At 42.1% G+C, this 16,409-nt stretch overlaps 1 protein-coding gene across 1 annotated transcript in view; it reads left to right on the top strand.

The window, feature by feature from the left end:
• LOC145353303 (cilia- and flagella-associated protein 47-like) overlaps positions 1-16,409 on the top strand; it is a 495,401-nt gene that overhangs the window by 42,542 nt on the left and 436,450 nt on the right. Inside the window, exons 12-14 of the mRNA XM_080203935.1 lie at positions 3,891-4,068; positions 8,768-8,821; positions 12,696-12,792. Coding sequence (XP_080060061.1) covers positions 3,891-4,068; positions 8,768-8,821; positions 12,696-12,792 — 329 coding nt within the window. The remainder of the gene's footprint in view (positions 1-3,890; positions 4,069-8,767; positions 8,822-12,695; positions 12,793-16,409) is intronic.

The raw sequence follows: 16,409 nt of genomic DNA, 5'->3' as shown, positions 1-16,409 counted from the left end.
TTACAAGAGTTCATTAGGATAGTGTTCTAGGTCCAATCATCTTCAGTTGCTAAATCAATGACCTTTCCAACATCATGATATTGCACTGGGAATGTTCACTGATGATTGCAAAGTTTTCAGTTCCCTTTCCAACTGCTCAGATAATGAAGCTTTCTATGCCCACCTGCAGGAAAAGCTGAACAACAGTCAACAAAAGTGTCAAGCAATAACCATCTCCAACGAGAGAAACTAATGGTTTCCTTTGACATTCAGTGGCATTCTTATCATCAAATCCTGACTATCAACATCCTGGGGGCTAGCTTTGAACATAAATTGAACTGGACCAGTTATATAAATACTGTGGTTACAGGAACAGGTCAGAGGTTGGGGATTCTATTCACTTATCTCCTGATTCCCCAAAGACCATATAAAAGGCACAAGTCAGGAGTATAATAGAATACTCTCCTTTTGCCTGGATGAATGCAACTCCAATAATATTTGAATAACTCAACAATGTAGCTTGCTTGATTGACATCCCATTCACCATGCTAAAAACTTACTCCCTCCACCAGTGACATATAGAGGGAGTAGCGTGTACCATTTACAAGATACACTGAAGCAACTCGCCAAAGCTTCTTGTCAGCACCTTCCAAACCCACAATCTCTCACAGCTAGATGAACAGAAGCAGCAAACAAATGGGAACACTGCCATTCACAAGTTCCCCTTCAAGTCCCATGCCATCCTGACTTGCAAACAGATTGCAGTTCCTTCACTGTTGCTGAGTCAAAATCCTAGAGCTTCCTTCCTAATAGCATTTTGGGTGTATCTACGCCACAACTTGCTGAACTCATCGAGATAAGCAATTTGCCGCAATATCAGTTCAGCGGCTCCAAACGGTCAATTCTTACTAGAGAAACATTAGAAGCTGACGTGGATTTATTCAAAATGCTTAACTCGCCGTGAAATGCACATTGCTGCAATACCAGTTTTGGCGAAACATATGGGTGGAGATTGACACATGTTGCTTCGACAGAAGCACTTCCAGGTTCTGTGACCACAAACGTTTAATCAATATCAGAGAAGCATTCAAGATTCAAGAAAGTGATTCAAGAAAATAGTTCATCGTCACCTATTCTAGGGCAAACAGGAATGGCCAATTGAAGCTGCTCTCGCCAGTTAGGCTCGCATTCCATGAACATATAAAGAAGTCTGCTGTAGTCTGCCTGAAAGTGGCTCACCATCACCATTTCAAGGGCAAGTAGGGATGGGCAATAAATGTTGGCCAGCCAGTGAAGCCCATATCCCACAAAGAAAAAGAAAAGTTTCCTTGTGTGTCTCTCATGCGGCTATTTTTATGAACCATTAATGATTCCACTTCCCGAGTGTTCAGCTGATATGTGACCACAGGCAGTATTTCATGAAGGGATCGTGCTAGCAGTTACAATTTGCTCCATGGTGTGGTGGTCCTGTATGCCGCACACTGTCCAGGATTTTCTGGCTGTTTATGCCCCACCGCTGCTGAAAGTGAGGATGGAGAATTATGTACACCGCAAATCTCTGCTTGCTGCAGTGGGGATCAGAGAATCCTGCTGATGTGACCGACTGGAAAATACTGGCCCGTGTCTATCATGGAGCTATCTTTAAGTTAATCTGGACATCCAGTGCTGCCCTCATCTGGATGTGACCTTTGAGTGACCTTTTTCTTCTCCAATCTTTCAGCCTTTTATGTGCCAATGCTTAAACGTTTCTGGTTTCAGTCATCTTTTGCTTTGGACTTACAAAGTTGCTGCCTTCGGCTCTCAATGTGGCCTGCTGCCAGCCACCGTAGCTGGATATTACTCTTACCTACAGCTGTCATTTCATGTTGAAATGCTGAACTGCTGTCTCTCATTTTCAGCCCATAAACTTCACTGGGGCAGGAGGCATTGCCTCAAATCAGTGACTAGAGGCAGTGAGCTGGCTTAACTCTAAATCGAAATTGAATATAATTCCTGTTAAGAGTTACAGTGTGTTGATTGCCATTCTGTGTCCAGTTGCCTATGTTAAATTTCTTCCCAGCCTGTCTTGACCAACCTTCTGACTTGGACCTGAGGCCCAGCATCAAAGTCCAGCTCTGTCAAATTGAAGGAGGGCACGCCACCCTTTTTTACGGCAGTAGCTGGAGGGTGAGGGGTGTGGGTGGTGATGATGATGGTGGGGTTGAGGAGGGGGGAGGGGTCATAGAGACATAGGTTTACAGCATGAAAACAGGCCCATTGGCCCAACCTGCCCATGTTGCCCTGTTTTTACCATTAAGCTAGTCCCAATTGCCCACATTTGGCCAATAACCCTCTATACCAATCTTGCCCATATAACTGTCTAAATGCTTTTTAGAAGTCAAAGCCTCTACCACGATCTCTGGCAACTCATTCCAGACACTGTTGATGCTCTGTGTGAAAAAATTGCACCTCTGGACCCTTTTATATCTCTTCCCTTCAGCCTATGCCCTCGAGTTTTAGACTCCCCAACCTTTGGGAAAAGATGTTGACTATCTACCTTATCTATACCCCTCATTATTTTATAGATCTCTATAAGATCATCCCTAAACCTCCTATGTTCCAGGGAAAATAGTCCCAGTCTATCCAGTCTCTCCTTATAACTCAAACCGTCAAGCCATTATAGCATTCTAGTAAATCTTTTCTGTCCTTTTTCTAGTTTAATAATATTCTTTCTATAATAGGGTGACTAGAACTGTACACAGTATTCCAAGTGTGGCCTTACCAATGTCTTGTACAACTTCAGCAAGATGTCCCAACTCCTGTGGTCAATGTTCTGACCAATGAGACCAAGCATGCCGAATGCCTTCTTCACCACTCTGTCCACATGCGACTTCACTTTTAAGGAGCTATGAACCTGTACCCCCAGATCTCTTTGTCCTATAACTCGCCCCAATGCCCTACCATTAACTGAATAAGTCCCGCCCTGCTTCACCTCGCATTACTTCGCAAAAGCATCATCTCGCATTTATTTAAATTAAACTCCATCTGCCATTCATCAGCCTGCTGGCCCAATTGATCAAGATCCCGTTGCAGTCCTAGATAACCTTCCTCACTCTCTGCTATGCCACCAATTTTGGTGTCGTCTGCAAACTTATTAACCATGCCTATAAATTCTCATCCAAGTGATTAATGTAAATGACAAATAACAGTGGACCCAGCATTGATCCTTGAGGCATACAGCTGGTCACAGGTCACAGAGTTTGAGGGGGGAAATCTGGGGATGTTGGGGTGGTTGGATGCGTCAGGTTGGGTCGGGGGGAGTTTGGTTTCGGTCAGACAGGAGGTTGAATCAGCAGGTTGGGTTGGTTTGAGATTTTAATTCTCCCTCAGTTTTTTGGGTAAACTATGCAAAGTTTGGGATTTGAATAGCATTCTTGGATGTTTCCCAGTGCAGTGCAATTCCTCAGAGACAGTAAGAACTTCTGAGCAACTATCGTGTAAACCCTTACCTGAGAACCTCTGAAGGGGATTCCCTAGCGCATCTTTGGGGTACCTCCCCAATCTGACACGGGGGAGCTCGGAAATTACAGCCCAGGATAGTAACTTTTTTTTATCTCTGCTATTCTTCATGTTGCTGCTGTGTTGGGTGCAGCTTTATGCCCTTAATTCAGCAGTCTTCAGCACAACACAATTGAGAATATAATGAAACATTTTACTGAAAGATTGTCATGCTCTTTAGTGCGTGGGACAAAGCAGCAGGATGAAGTAATTGCTCTGAAGAATTTAGATGCAAGTCGCTCAAATTTTTCAAAAACACTCGTAATTTTCATTTAAGTCTAGCAGCATAATCTGCAAATGGTTCTTATTGTCATATATTGATATTGTCATATATACTGTATCTATGTTATAAAACATATTAATTTTATCTTTAGGGAATTTGAAAAGTTTAACAATGCGAAAGATATTGGTCTGAGACCAGCAGAAGGACTGCAGTCTCCATTTCCTGAAGTCATACCCTACACCTCAAAGAGCAGTGCACCTTGTACTTCAGTTCGGTCATCGAGATTACTCAAGCTATCGATCAGGCACACCCTTCCAGTAGAAAGACCGGTAAGTTAGTTTAGTTTATGTTCTACCAGTTAAGGTAAAATGATATAGCATTCATGTTATAATTAGAAATAGAAACAGAAAATGCTGCAAGTTATTCAGCTGCTCAGAGAGAAGCAGTGAAGAAACAACGTTAATGGGCCAAATTCTTACTTTAGGGCTGGGACCCTGACTTCAGGGTCATTTCTGGGTCCCACTCCTGCCTCAAGTTGGTGCCTTATGGCTGACGAAATTTTCAAACAAAATATTCAACATCCAATTACTGGCAGTGGAGGAGTGGGCCAGCAGCATGTCAAGTTCCCATACAAGGTTTGGGAGGGGTGGTGGAGAGTGGGGGGTGGGGTAGTGAGGGGACAATGATCCATTGTCTCTGTTGAGGTTCATATAGAAATGGTGGGTGGGTAACATTGTGGTGATTCCTTTGAGGGCAGCCTGGTCAGCCAGATAATGCAGGCATGGCTTGAGGTGTTGCATGCTTTGTCAGCAGGACATAGCTACAGTGCCAGAAAGGCTTCAATAATCTTATGACAGCTGGTAAAGTGAGGGCAACGTGGCACCTGGATTAAAGGTGTTCAGTTCTGACCAGCATACCTATGAGCTGAGCAGCATTATGGTCCATAGTGCCCTGGAACATGTGGTAATACTACTGGATTGGCATTTTGGGCTCACAAGCCCTTGTGAAGGAGGCAATGCACAGCAGCAAACTCAGATGTATTTGACCCTCTGGAGGTGGTGAAGGGGGGCATTGTTGTCTTACTCCTTTCACCTTATACAGAAAGAACACAAAGTTCCAAGAAAGAGCTTGTCCACAGTCTGAATACTCAGATGGAAGAGGAGGCCCATCATGTTGCCAGGCTGACAGTGCATCAGCAAGCTGACAATGGTGAGAGGGAGTCCATCAAAGACAGGATGAAACTCCAGGTGACTGGGATGAACTTTCCTCCTTGGTTTCTTCCATGCCAATACATTAGCTCTTCCAGTCTGGTGCAAGTCTGCAGAAACAGTAGGGCTGATAGAGTTGAGTATTCTAACCAGCTCCTTATGTTTAGTAGAGAGCCTGTGATTCAGCAGAAACTTTAATATGCCAGTATGGCGCCGTCATCTTCATCAGCAGGGGAAGAGGCAACCAAGCCAGCACCACCATATTAACTATATCCCCCTGGAGCAAGAGATGAAGATGTGAGCCCAAATGTCTACAGTGCCTCAGGCAGCACCTAGTCATGAGTGGAGAATGGAGGAGTCCAACTGTGCCGTGTGTTCTGTTATGTTTCAGGAATATGAGTACATGAGTCCACTTATTGAAAGAGTGGCCCACCTTGTTGAGAGCCAAGTGTGGTATCACACTAAGTGATGCAGGAAGAGTGCACTCACACAGGTGGAATGTGTGCTATTCCGGGAGGAAAAATCAATAAAATGAGAAAATAAGAATACTGGTCCAAACTCTCTTCTTTTCCTTTTGGGCATTCTGTAGCATTGACCGGTCAGTGACATTAGTGATGCAAAGTTATATAGAGTGGATGCCACCTGTGCTTAGGTGATGGATCACTCTGAAATTCATGTGTGCCACAATAGGACTGCAGTAAGCATCAGTGATACTGAGGGGTCCATCCCTTAAGGAACAAAATGTTAGCATCCCCTTGGTCCCTCTGGTGTTTCTATGCAAGAAGGCCTTGTGATGCAGGTGGGGCATTCTGTGGCAGAGGCTCCACTGACACAGCAGGAGCAAAAATGATCATCAGAGACATCTTAGCCACATGCACAAACATGTTAAGAGCTTACCTCCACCAGCTCCTTAGCCACAGCAGAATAACCCAAAAAGGTGGGTGTCAGCAGAAGGAGCTTTGTCAATAGTTTCACCTAGTGTCTGACTTGTGTGAGTTTTATCATGGTTTATATTAGTTTATAAGAATTTAATGTAATAAAAATGTTGATGATTGGACCCGCAAAATTTGATGTCAATAAAGCAGAAGAATGATGAATCGGGGGAGGGACACACATGAGTATTTTTGCAGAAATTGTGTTGGAGCAGGCTGAGGCTTGTCTTCCAGATAGTGTGGGGAACAGTGGAAAGGTGCTGTACGCACTCCTTCCCTCTGGAAAAGTTGAGTTTCTGAGCCATATGCCTTCCCAAATAAGTTGCCTTCAAGAAAAATGTCTCTGAATTAATATAGTCCAAGCCTCCCTTCCATTCTGGTCAGTGCTTTGATTCTTCAGTTGGACCTATGGAAGGCCTTGCATAGGTCCAACTTCTCCCTCTTCCTCCATTGTAACGCATCTGTGCATCAATTGGATGGTTATTGCCAGAAGCTATTTTCTCAATGAATAACCCTATTCTCCCAGAAGTCACCCAAGTATTCTCTCTAGCAGCATGAACAACTGAGGAACCTGTGAATGTTTAAGGATGATGGTACCATGGCAGCATGACGAAATACCCGTGCTGGTTGAACATCCAGTAAATGTTGAGTATACGTTAATTCCTTCCTATTTATGAATGTCACTCGCTACTCAACATGTGCCTCCATAGCCAAATTAATGTAAATAGTTATTGAAGGAGTCCAGAGATGGCAACAAACCCTACCACCATCAATGCATGCTTGATTTGATCAATAGTGAACTCAATATAGTTAGATGCCATTCCAAACAGGGTGTACTTGCCTTATGCTGTGATGGCCAGCCACTTATGGCATGCCAGTCAGGTCTACTAATGCCTCTTGGAAGGGTGCAGAGGCATAGAAGTTCAGTGCCACTGTCACTTTAACAGTTACTGCCAGGGCATGCTGATGCCAATAGTGAGAAGCAAGGTGCACCTCCACAAGGGTGCACGGTTCTGTTTCCATTTGCCTTGATTGAAGTATCCTCTGGTAGCACTGTTGCTCTGTCAGTGAGGAAGCTCATATTTTGTTGGTTTACCCTTTGATACGGGCATTGCCTTCATTGCTCTTTCTGCCCCTGCTGCATCACCTCAATGCCAGTCAGGACCAATAGATTGTATTTTCTGTTGGAGAATTTGCTACTTATCTCCAACCCAGTCCCTAGTCCAGCAAGAGCCTTCCTTGACAGCAGATGCATTGGAACGACGGCTTGGACACTGCTGCTCATTGACCCTTGGATGTTCACTTCCCCCTCACACGATTGGGTCCCGTGCTTACTGATCAAACTCTCTTTGACATCTACAGTAGACAGTGGATGCCTCTGAACGAAGGGCTCTCTGATCATTTCTCTTTTTTATGCACTGCATTTAAATACACCCACCTTCATGATTGACTCCCCATTGTGTTTTTGCCTCCTCATGGATGTGATTGTCATGTTGCATGTTTCCTGTCACTCACCACCTCAGTTGCTTTCAGTGCTTCAATGAGCTTGTTTACATAATAAATTGATGACCTACCTCTGTCAGGTGGTTCACATTGCCTAAATCTCACACTTCCATCAAAATTGCTTGGATGAGTGCCCATGAGGAGAAACTGGCACAACTCTTGATGGCTCACCCAGCTCCTCTGTCCAGTGACAATCGAGTCCAATGTTTTAGGTTGAGGACCTTTCATCAGAGTGGGAGCAGAAGCAAATACTGTTTTCTCTCATTTCTGATGATTTTTGAGTTGATTTATTATTGTCACATGTATTGGCATATAGTGAAAAGTATTGTTTCTTGCACACTATTAAAGACAAAGCATACCATTGGTAGAGTACTTATGCGAGAAGGAAAGGAGAGGGTGCAGAATATAATGTTACAGTCATTGCTAGTGTGTAGAGAAAAATTAACTTCATATAAGATAGGTCCATTCAAAAGTCTGATGGCAGCAGGGAGGAAGCTGTTCTTGAGTTGGTTGGTATGTGATTTCAGACTTTTGTATCTTTTTCCCAACAGAAGAAAGTGGAAGAGAGAATGTCTGGGGTGCGTGGAGTCCTTAATTATGCTGGCTGCTTTTTGGAGGCGGTGGGAAGTGTAGACAGAGTCAGTGGATGGGAAGCTAGTTTATGTGATGGACTGGGCTTTGTTCACAACTCTTTGTAGTTTCTTGCAGTCTTGCTCCTTTGTTTTACTGACGCTGAGGGAGAGATTATTGTTGTTGCACCATTTCACCAGATTTTCTATCTCTTTCCTGTATTCCGTCTCATCGTTGTTTGAGATTCGATCAACTACGTGGTGTCATCAGCAAATTTGAAAACTGAGTTGGAGGGGAATTTGGCCACACAATCATAAGTGTATAAGGAGTACAGTAAGTGGCTGAGGATACAGCCATGCGGGGCACCAGTGTGAGGATAATCGTAGGGGAAGCGTCATCGCTTATCCTTACTGATTGTGGTCTGTGTGTTAGGAAGTCTAGAATTGCAGAGGGAGGAGCTGAGCCCTAGGCCATGGAGTTTGGAGAAGAATTTTGTTGGGATAATGTGTTAAAAACTGAGGTGTGGTCAATAAGTAGGAGTCTGACATAAGTGTCTTTGTTATCTATATATTCCAGGGTTGAATGTAAGGCCAGGGAAATGAAAGCCCATTGCAGATACTGCTTGACAGGCTGAGTATTTTCCAGCGATTCCTGTTTTTATTTTAGGTATCTAGCATCCATAGGATTGTGCTCATGTTATAATTAGAAATGTCAAATCATCTGGTGAAAGTATACTTACAAACGACCAACACCACATCCCTTTATATTTTCTTTCCTTCATTCTATTATAATATCTTTTTCTCTTTCCTATCAAGGAATTGGCATGTGGTGATGGAGGTTCCATGGGCGCAAATGACAATTTTCAAAAGGTGAGTTGCAACAATAAATCCAGGTGGAGTGGCATAGATTTAAGGAGGAGGAAAGAACAAACATGAGCCTTCTCCAAAACTTATAAACTTAAATCCACACACTACACTTCCAGCATGGCTTTTTGTATGGTTTTCAGGACAGGATTGCCAAGCTCATTGAAAGTCAATCCTCTGGATACTACTGCCGGCGACCTGAGAGTAAAAGAAGATCTTTGTGTCATCAGCCAATTTAGCAACCATGCCTTTAGTCCCATCATCCAAGTCATTTATATAAATTTTAATAAGTTGAGGTGCCAGCACTGATCACCGTAGCGCACCACTCATCACATCCTGCCAACCAGGAAAAGATTTGTTTATGTCAACTCTGTTTCCAGTTGATTAGCCAATTCTTAACCCATGTTGATATGTTAACCACTGCACCTGAATGTTTATTTCCTATTTAATGAGGCACCTTACCAAATAGCTTCTGGAAATCTAAGTATAGTACATCCATCAGTTCCTCTTCCACAGCACAAGTGACTCCTTCAAAGGAATCTGGGACTTACTGGTCCATTGTTCAGCTAATCTTTGACTTACATCTATATCAACTTCACCTCCTTCCCTATCCTCATGTCCAATGATTCTCTTTGTATTATAAAATCTATCAATCTCAATTTGGAATATACTCGTTGATGGTGGCAGCGAATGGGTGGGGGTGCATAAGTAAAATGGGTGGAATTTCATAAGTAAAATGCTACTTAAATCTAGCAGCAGCTCACAGATTCTCCTATTGCTGACTTAGGCTTAAAACTGACAATTCAGTGATGACTTTGTAAATATTGTATTTCCTTTTCCTCTTGAGAAAGAAAAAAGAAATACTTGCATTTATTTCGTGTTTTTCATAGTCGTAATGAGTATTTTAAAAATAACTGCTTTGTTCACTTGAGTTATTATGTCATTATTCAGTGTTCTGGTTGCAATCACTTTAATCTCTTTGTTAGAAAACAGAATAATTTGCAAACAGAGTATATTAGCAGACAGGGCACAATATGAGTATGCATTTTTTCTCATCATGTACATATGAAATAGGAGAAAAAGGCCATTGAGCCCCTTGAGCTTGCTCCGCCATTCAATAAGGTCGTAGAAACATAGAAATTAGAATCTGGTGTAGGCCGTTTGCCCCTTCGAGCCTACTCCCTTATTCATTTTGATCACGGCTAATCATATTCAAAATCCTGAGTCCCCCTCCCCCCACACCCTCCCCCCCATGTCCCTTGGCCCCTTTAGCCCTTGGAGCTATATCTAATTTCTTCTTGAAATCGGACAACGTTTTGGCCTCAATTACGTTCTGTGGCAATGAATTCCACACATTCACCACCATCTGGGTGAAGAAATTTCTCCTCACTTCAGTTCTAAAAGATTTATCCCTTATCCTCAAACTAGGACCCCTTGTTCTGGACTCCCCTACCATTGAGAACATTCTGAATCTACACTGTCTAAGCCTGTTAGAATTTTATAAGTTTCTATGAGACACCCTCTCACTCTTCTAAGTTCCAGTGAATATAATTGTCTCCTCATATGACAGACCTGCCATCCCAGAAGTCAGCCTGGTAACCTTTGCTGTACTCCCTGTATAGCAAGGACATCCTTCCTCAGATAAGGACACCAAAACTGTACACAATACTCTAGGTGTGACCTCACTAATGACCAATACAACTACAGTAAAACATTCCTACCCTCTATACTCAAATCCTCTTCAATGGAGGCCAACATACAATTGGCCTGCTGTATCTGGATGCTTACTTTCAGCGATTGTTGTATGAGGACACCAAAGTCTTGCTGAGCATCCACATCTCTCAATTTACACCCATTCAAGTCATAATGTCTTCCTATTATTGCTACCAAAGTGGATAACCTTACATTTATCCACATTATACTGCATCTGCCATGCAGATGCCCACTCACTCAGCCTGTCCAAATCATGCTGAAGGTCATGGCTGTTCTGCTTGTATTTTGCATTCCACATTTTCCGATCTACCCCACTAATCTTTGCCTACCTAAAATCTATCTACCTCTGCCTCAAAGATATTTAATGACCCCGACTCCACTGTCTTCTGAGGCTGTGTTTCAAAGGTGCACGATCCTCTGAGAGAAAAAATTCTCCTTACCTCTGTCTTAAAAGAGCGACCCTTAATTTTAAGATAGTACCCTCTAATTCTGGACTCACAAAAGGAAACATCCTTTTCACATCCACCTTGTCAGGACCTTTCAAGATCTTACATAATTACATATACATGGTATCACCTGAAATAAGAAAATGCTTATACACTATTTTTGCTATGCAAGTTAGAATTTTTTTTCTTTCTTTCCTGATAGACTTTTAACTGCGCATTGCCTTTTATGATTCTCCTGAGCTTAACTCTTAACATTTTGACTATTTGGCGCAGCTAACAGTTTTTCTGTGATTTTGGACATTTTAAACAGTTTGGAACAATCTGTTGATCAAACTTTACCACACTAAGTGTTTCTCTCCCACACTTTCTCTTCAATTCTCTCTCTCTCTCTCTCAGCTATAAATATCAACAGTCAGGATATCCTAAAGAAATTTGCAGCCCAAACTTTTGAAGTGTACCACCTGTTGTAAGAAAATGTTCAGCCATTTTTCACACAAGCTCCTAAAAACAGGAACGAGATAAATAGGCAAATAAATGTTGTCCTGGACACCAGGAGAAGTGTCAACTGCTTCTCTTTGAATATGGCCTGTGGATCTTTTACATGTGGTTGACAGGACAGATGGGGGTTCATACATCCTCTGAAAGATAGATATGTAATTATATTTAAAAAAAACACATTGATCTGGATTTTGCAGACAGTCATGAAACAAGGATGTTACCACTGAAGCTTTTACACTCTAGTGATCTGAGTGGTGTGAACTTTAATCTCCTCATAGCATTCTTCAATGGGGATTCACAGAATAGAGCTGCAGTGATGACATCAAGCTGTCCCAGTGACCAGTCATGTTAAAATATTCTCACAGACAGCCAACCAGGGAATAAGAAGTATTAAAATCAAATTACTTAAACAAATTACATAGGACAAAATAAAGATTGGAACACTCATATGGTACAACACCTTAAATATCTTGAGAAAGTATTTTTAAAAATTAAAAATTTAGTTTCAAAGATCTAGTGATTAATCTTAATCATGACATTTAATGGCCCTCTACAAACATAGAATTACCTTTGAAGGACTGGATCTGTTGCTCAGCAAAAGTGACTGTTTAGATTGCCATTAAAACCCAACTGCACCTGAACAGGTTTGTAACGACAACGTGAGAGTGAAAAAGGGAAGTTTGCACTGCATCAACTGATTGAAATGATTGCCGGTTTTAATGGGGCAGTGCACAGCGCAGCCTGTGGCAAAATAGTAAATGACAGACAGCAACTTCAAGATCTCTCCATTCATCTGCACTTGAAAGATACAGGCGGAAATACCTGTTCATATTAAAAAAAACCTTACAACATCCAGACCACTATTTCTAACTTGTTATATGGGATCTTTTTCTTCTAAATGGGAAATAGAAGAAGAAAGGAACAAAGTAAGGACTTTCATGACATTAGGTTGTCCCCAAAAACATTTCACAATCAATGAATTAATCTGAGTAGCTTCAGAAAACCACTGAAGAGAAATATCAGCCTTAAGATCAGAGTTTTTAGGGGTTATTAAAGGGAGAGATATTGACCAGAAAAACCAGAACATATCAATGTCGGAAAACATTGGAAAACAGTCAATGTATTTATAGATATCTTGTTGTGCTATTGGGTGGGGAGAAATGTAACTGTTTTCTCTTTCCATTACAAGCACATTTGATCCCCTTTTAATTGATTTCTGGCAGGCAAGGGATGGCCTTAATGCTGTTCCATCCTCACTTCAAGAGGAGAATGATTGCAGTTTGATTCTGACACCTCAACAGCTTCACCAAATATCCATTGGTAGGTTAAATATTAGTTTATGACTTTCATATTTATAATTCTGTTCTGAATAATCAATTTAGTAGAGATGATCATGCTCCTGGCAGGAAATTACGTTTGCAGATTGGAAATTTGGTTGTTTATTTCGCATGATTTTCCAACCTTTTAACTTAATTTCCAGATATTGATCTCTATCTACTGCATGTATCTTGTATGTGGTCCCAATATTTGTTGTTCACCACTGAAAGTGCCATGTTGGACAATGAGTCCTTAAATGTTGAAGTAAGACTGGCTAGTTCAGAAGGTTAGAGTGTAATGCTTAATGGTGATGATCCTGTGGCTTCAGTCCCCATGCCAGCTGAGTTCTGCTTTGGAACCTGTCTCTTTTATTTGCTCCATTGTGATATCATGCCATCATGAAAATGCTACTAAAGATGGTGAGGTGGGGAGTGTGATCAGCAACTTTCAGGTGCTAAATGAAGAGAGAGTATGTCAAGAATTTATCTTTGGATGAATATATAGAGTAGGGAGCTTTTTTTTGATATAGATGTTTAACATCACTCTTTAAAACAGTAACAGTAATGGTTTTGGATCACAGGGCAACACCAAGAGTGGTGACAAAGGGTCAACCAGACTTGAAATTTTGGCTCTATTCTCTCTCCACAGATGCTGTCAGAGCTGCTGAGATTTTCCAGCATTTTCTGTTTTTGTTTCAGATTCCAGCATCTGCAGTATTTTGCTTTTATCTTATGGATTTTGATTTACCAGGCTATTAGGGACCTTATTGTGCTTTCCTGCTGCTGTCTTTGGCCTCCCCCTTCCCGTGTGTCTCTGTTCCTGTAGTTTATTGTTGTTATTGCAAGTTGTTCTGGAGCAGGTTTCACTGCCTTTGCCCATTTCCACTCTGACTGCTCCTTGCATATTGACTTTGCAGCATGCTCTCTTCTAAGCCTCAGCTTACATCTCTACATCCCTAAACCCCTCACTGTTGAAGGCTTTCATACTCCTGACAGCCATTTGTGAAGGAAGAAACCAAAGCCAGTCTTTACTTGTAATAGATTTTTCAACAGAGTGAAACATTACAGGTGTTCATCCCCTGGCTCCACTCAACTCTTGTGCCATATGTCTCTTTATATGTGCTCAAATAACAATATAATCAATGCTCTCCATTAGGACCATGGCTGATCCGACATTCCTCACATCCACTTTCCTGCCCTTTGCCTAGAACCGTTGATTCTTCTACTGATCAAAAATCTATCTCAGCCTTAAAAAACTAGCTCAGCCTGCCCCCTGCAGCTCTCTCTTGCAAGAAATTCCAAAGACACAAAACCCTCAGAAAAGAAATTCCTCCTGATCTTGGTCTTAAATTGATGTTCCTTAGGTGTCCTCTGTGCCCTCTGCATTCGGGCAGAAGAGTCTGGGTGAATCGCAGAATGTGGGTAAACAGGTGCAGCATGCGATAAAAAAGACAAATGGGACATTGGCATTTATTGCAAACGGACTGAAGTACAATAGTAGAGAAGTGTTGGTGCAATTGTATTGGGTGTTGGTGAGATCACATCTGGAATATTGTGTCAGTTCCTTATTTGAGGAAAGATGTGCTGGCATTGGAAGCAATTCAAAAGAAATTCATCAGATTGATTCCGGGAATGAAAGGGATGATGTATGAGGAGTGATTAAACAGTTTGGGTTTATACTTGGGGGAGTTTAGAAGGATGAAAGGGGATCAGATTGAGGTATATAAAATTGTAAAAGGAATTGATAAAAGTAAATGTGGACCATGGCTGGAATTTTACTGGCCTGCTCGCCACGGGAATCAGAGTTTGCGAGGGACAGAGCATGGATAGGTCCGTTAACCCTGGGTGGGATTTTACAGTTTTGGGATGAGCGAGGCCGTAAAATCCCGCTCCAAACGCTTCCTCTTATGGTCAATCTCGAACAAGAGATCACAGGTATAGGTTGAGAGATGGTGGATTTAAAACTGAGATTAGGAGGAACTACTACTTGCAGAGGGTGGTGATTTGTGGAACTCACTGCCCCGTAGCACGGTGGAGTCTGAATCATTGGGGCCGTGGATTTGAGACCAGGGAGAGGTCAGCCATGATTTGTTTGAATGGTGGTGCAGGCTCGATTTTGCCTACTTCTGCTCCTAATTCCTATGTTCTAATGCTCCTATGTTCCTTTATTCTGAGACTATTCCTTCTGCTCCTAAACTCCCCCATGAGGGGAAACATTCTCTCAGCATTTACTCTGCCAAGCCCCTTAAGAATCCTATATATGTTTCAATGAGATCGCCTCTTATTCTTCTCAGTTCCAATGAATGGGGTCCCAACCTATTTCACCTTCCCTCGTAAGATAATCCCTCCATACCGGGGCTAATCCTAATGAACCTTCTCTAAATTGCTTCCGCTGAAATAATGTGTGGGATTCTCCAGCTGTTCATGCAGTGGGATTTTCTGGTCCCACTGCAGTGAAGGGAGATTTGGCTGATTTGGCTGGTTTGGCAGGGTGTTGGGGTGAACGGCTGAGAATTTTGCTCAATATCTCCCCTTAAATAAGGGGACCAAAACTGCTCACAGTACTCCAGATGTGATCTTGCCAGTACTTTGTACAGTAGCAGCAAGACTTCTCTACTCGTCCAACCCTCTTGAGATAAGTAGGGTGGGTTACATGCCCACCTTTACGTGCTCATGAAGGGTAATTGCCGAAACGTTGGCTGGAATCTTCCATTCCCACCCATGGTGGGAATTGGTGCAGGTGGTTCCAAAAAATTTGGAGAGCAGCCAAAAATCCATTGCCTTTGGGTCGGAATTTCTTGCCTTTTCTCCTCAGATCCTGCTGAGTTGTTTCCAGCATTTTCTGTTCTTACTTCAGATTTCCAGCACCTGCAATATTTGGCTCTTGTTCAACATGATGTTGACACAGCCATGGTTCAATTAAGGAATTACATATTTTGACCATACCATTAATCGGTGAGCTTCGTTCTCTTACTTTGCAAATAAATGGAATTAATGCTGAATCTGCAAACAGTTCCTCCTGCATGTTGGTTTTCTCAGTGTAATGCTTTCATTGCTTTCAGGTGTGGATACACAGCTGTACTCAAAACCTTATCTCAAATGATTCTCAACACGTTGGGGAAATTTTATCCACTGGGACATATGCCCTCTTTCCAAGGTTTTTAACCCCTTACCCTTTTGAAGAATCATTATCAATCTGGTGGGGGATTTAATTTTGGCCCACTCGCACTGGTGTTGATCCAGCAGAAAGGATTCTCCAGTAGCAAGCAACAAAATAACTAATTTCACAAAGTAAATCAAAGTAAAGGTTTAATAAAGAAACTTCATTACACCCCCACTTGGGCCATAGCTTGGGCTCCAAGTGCTGCCCACAATCCCTGTGTGCTTTCTATTTATACCGGGTCAGCTGACCACCACATCATTTTGCCATTAGTTATGCTATCTGCCAGGTCAGCTGACCCTCACTGCATGTTACCATTAGTTACGTTGTAACAACTGGAATGGCTATCCAAGTTGACTGTATCATCTCTGATATCTCATTCAAGTAGCAATTCTTAATGTCCGACCTTGGTGCATTAATAAAAATGAATTTTTATTAGAAAACAGAGGAAACGAGCCATT

This window comes from Carcharhinus amblyrhynchos, chromosome 15 (genome assembly GCF_965287045.1).
Source record: "Carcharhinus amblyrhynchos chromosome 15, sCarAmb.v2.hapA, whole genome shotgun sequence".
In the NCBI taxonomy this organism is placed as follows: domain Eukaryota; kingdom Metazoa; phylum Chordata; class Chondrichthyes; order Carcharhiniformes; family Carcharhinidae; genus Carcharhinus; species Carcharhinus amblyrhynchos.
Note: the sequence above shows the minus strand (reverse complement) of the source record. Positions and strands in the feature narration are given on the sequence as shown.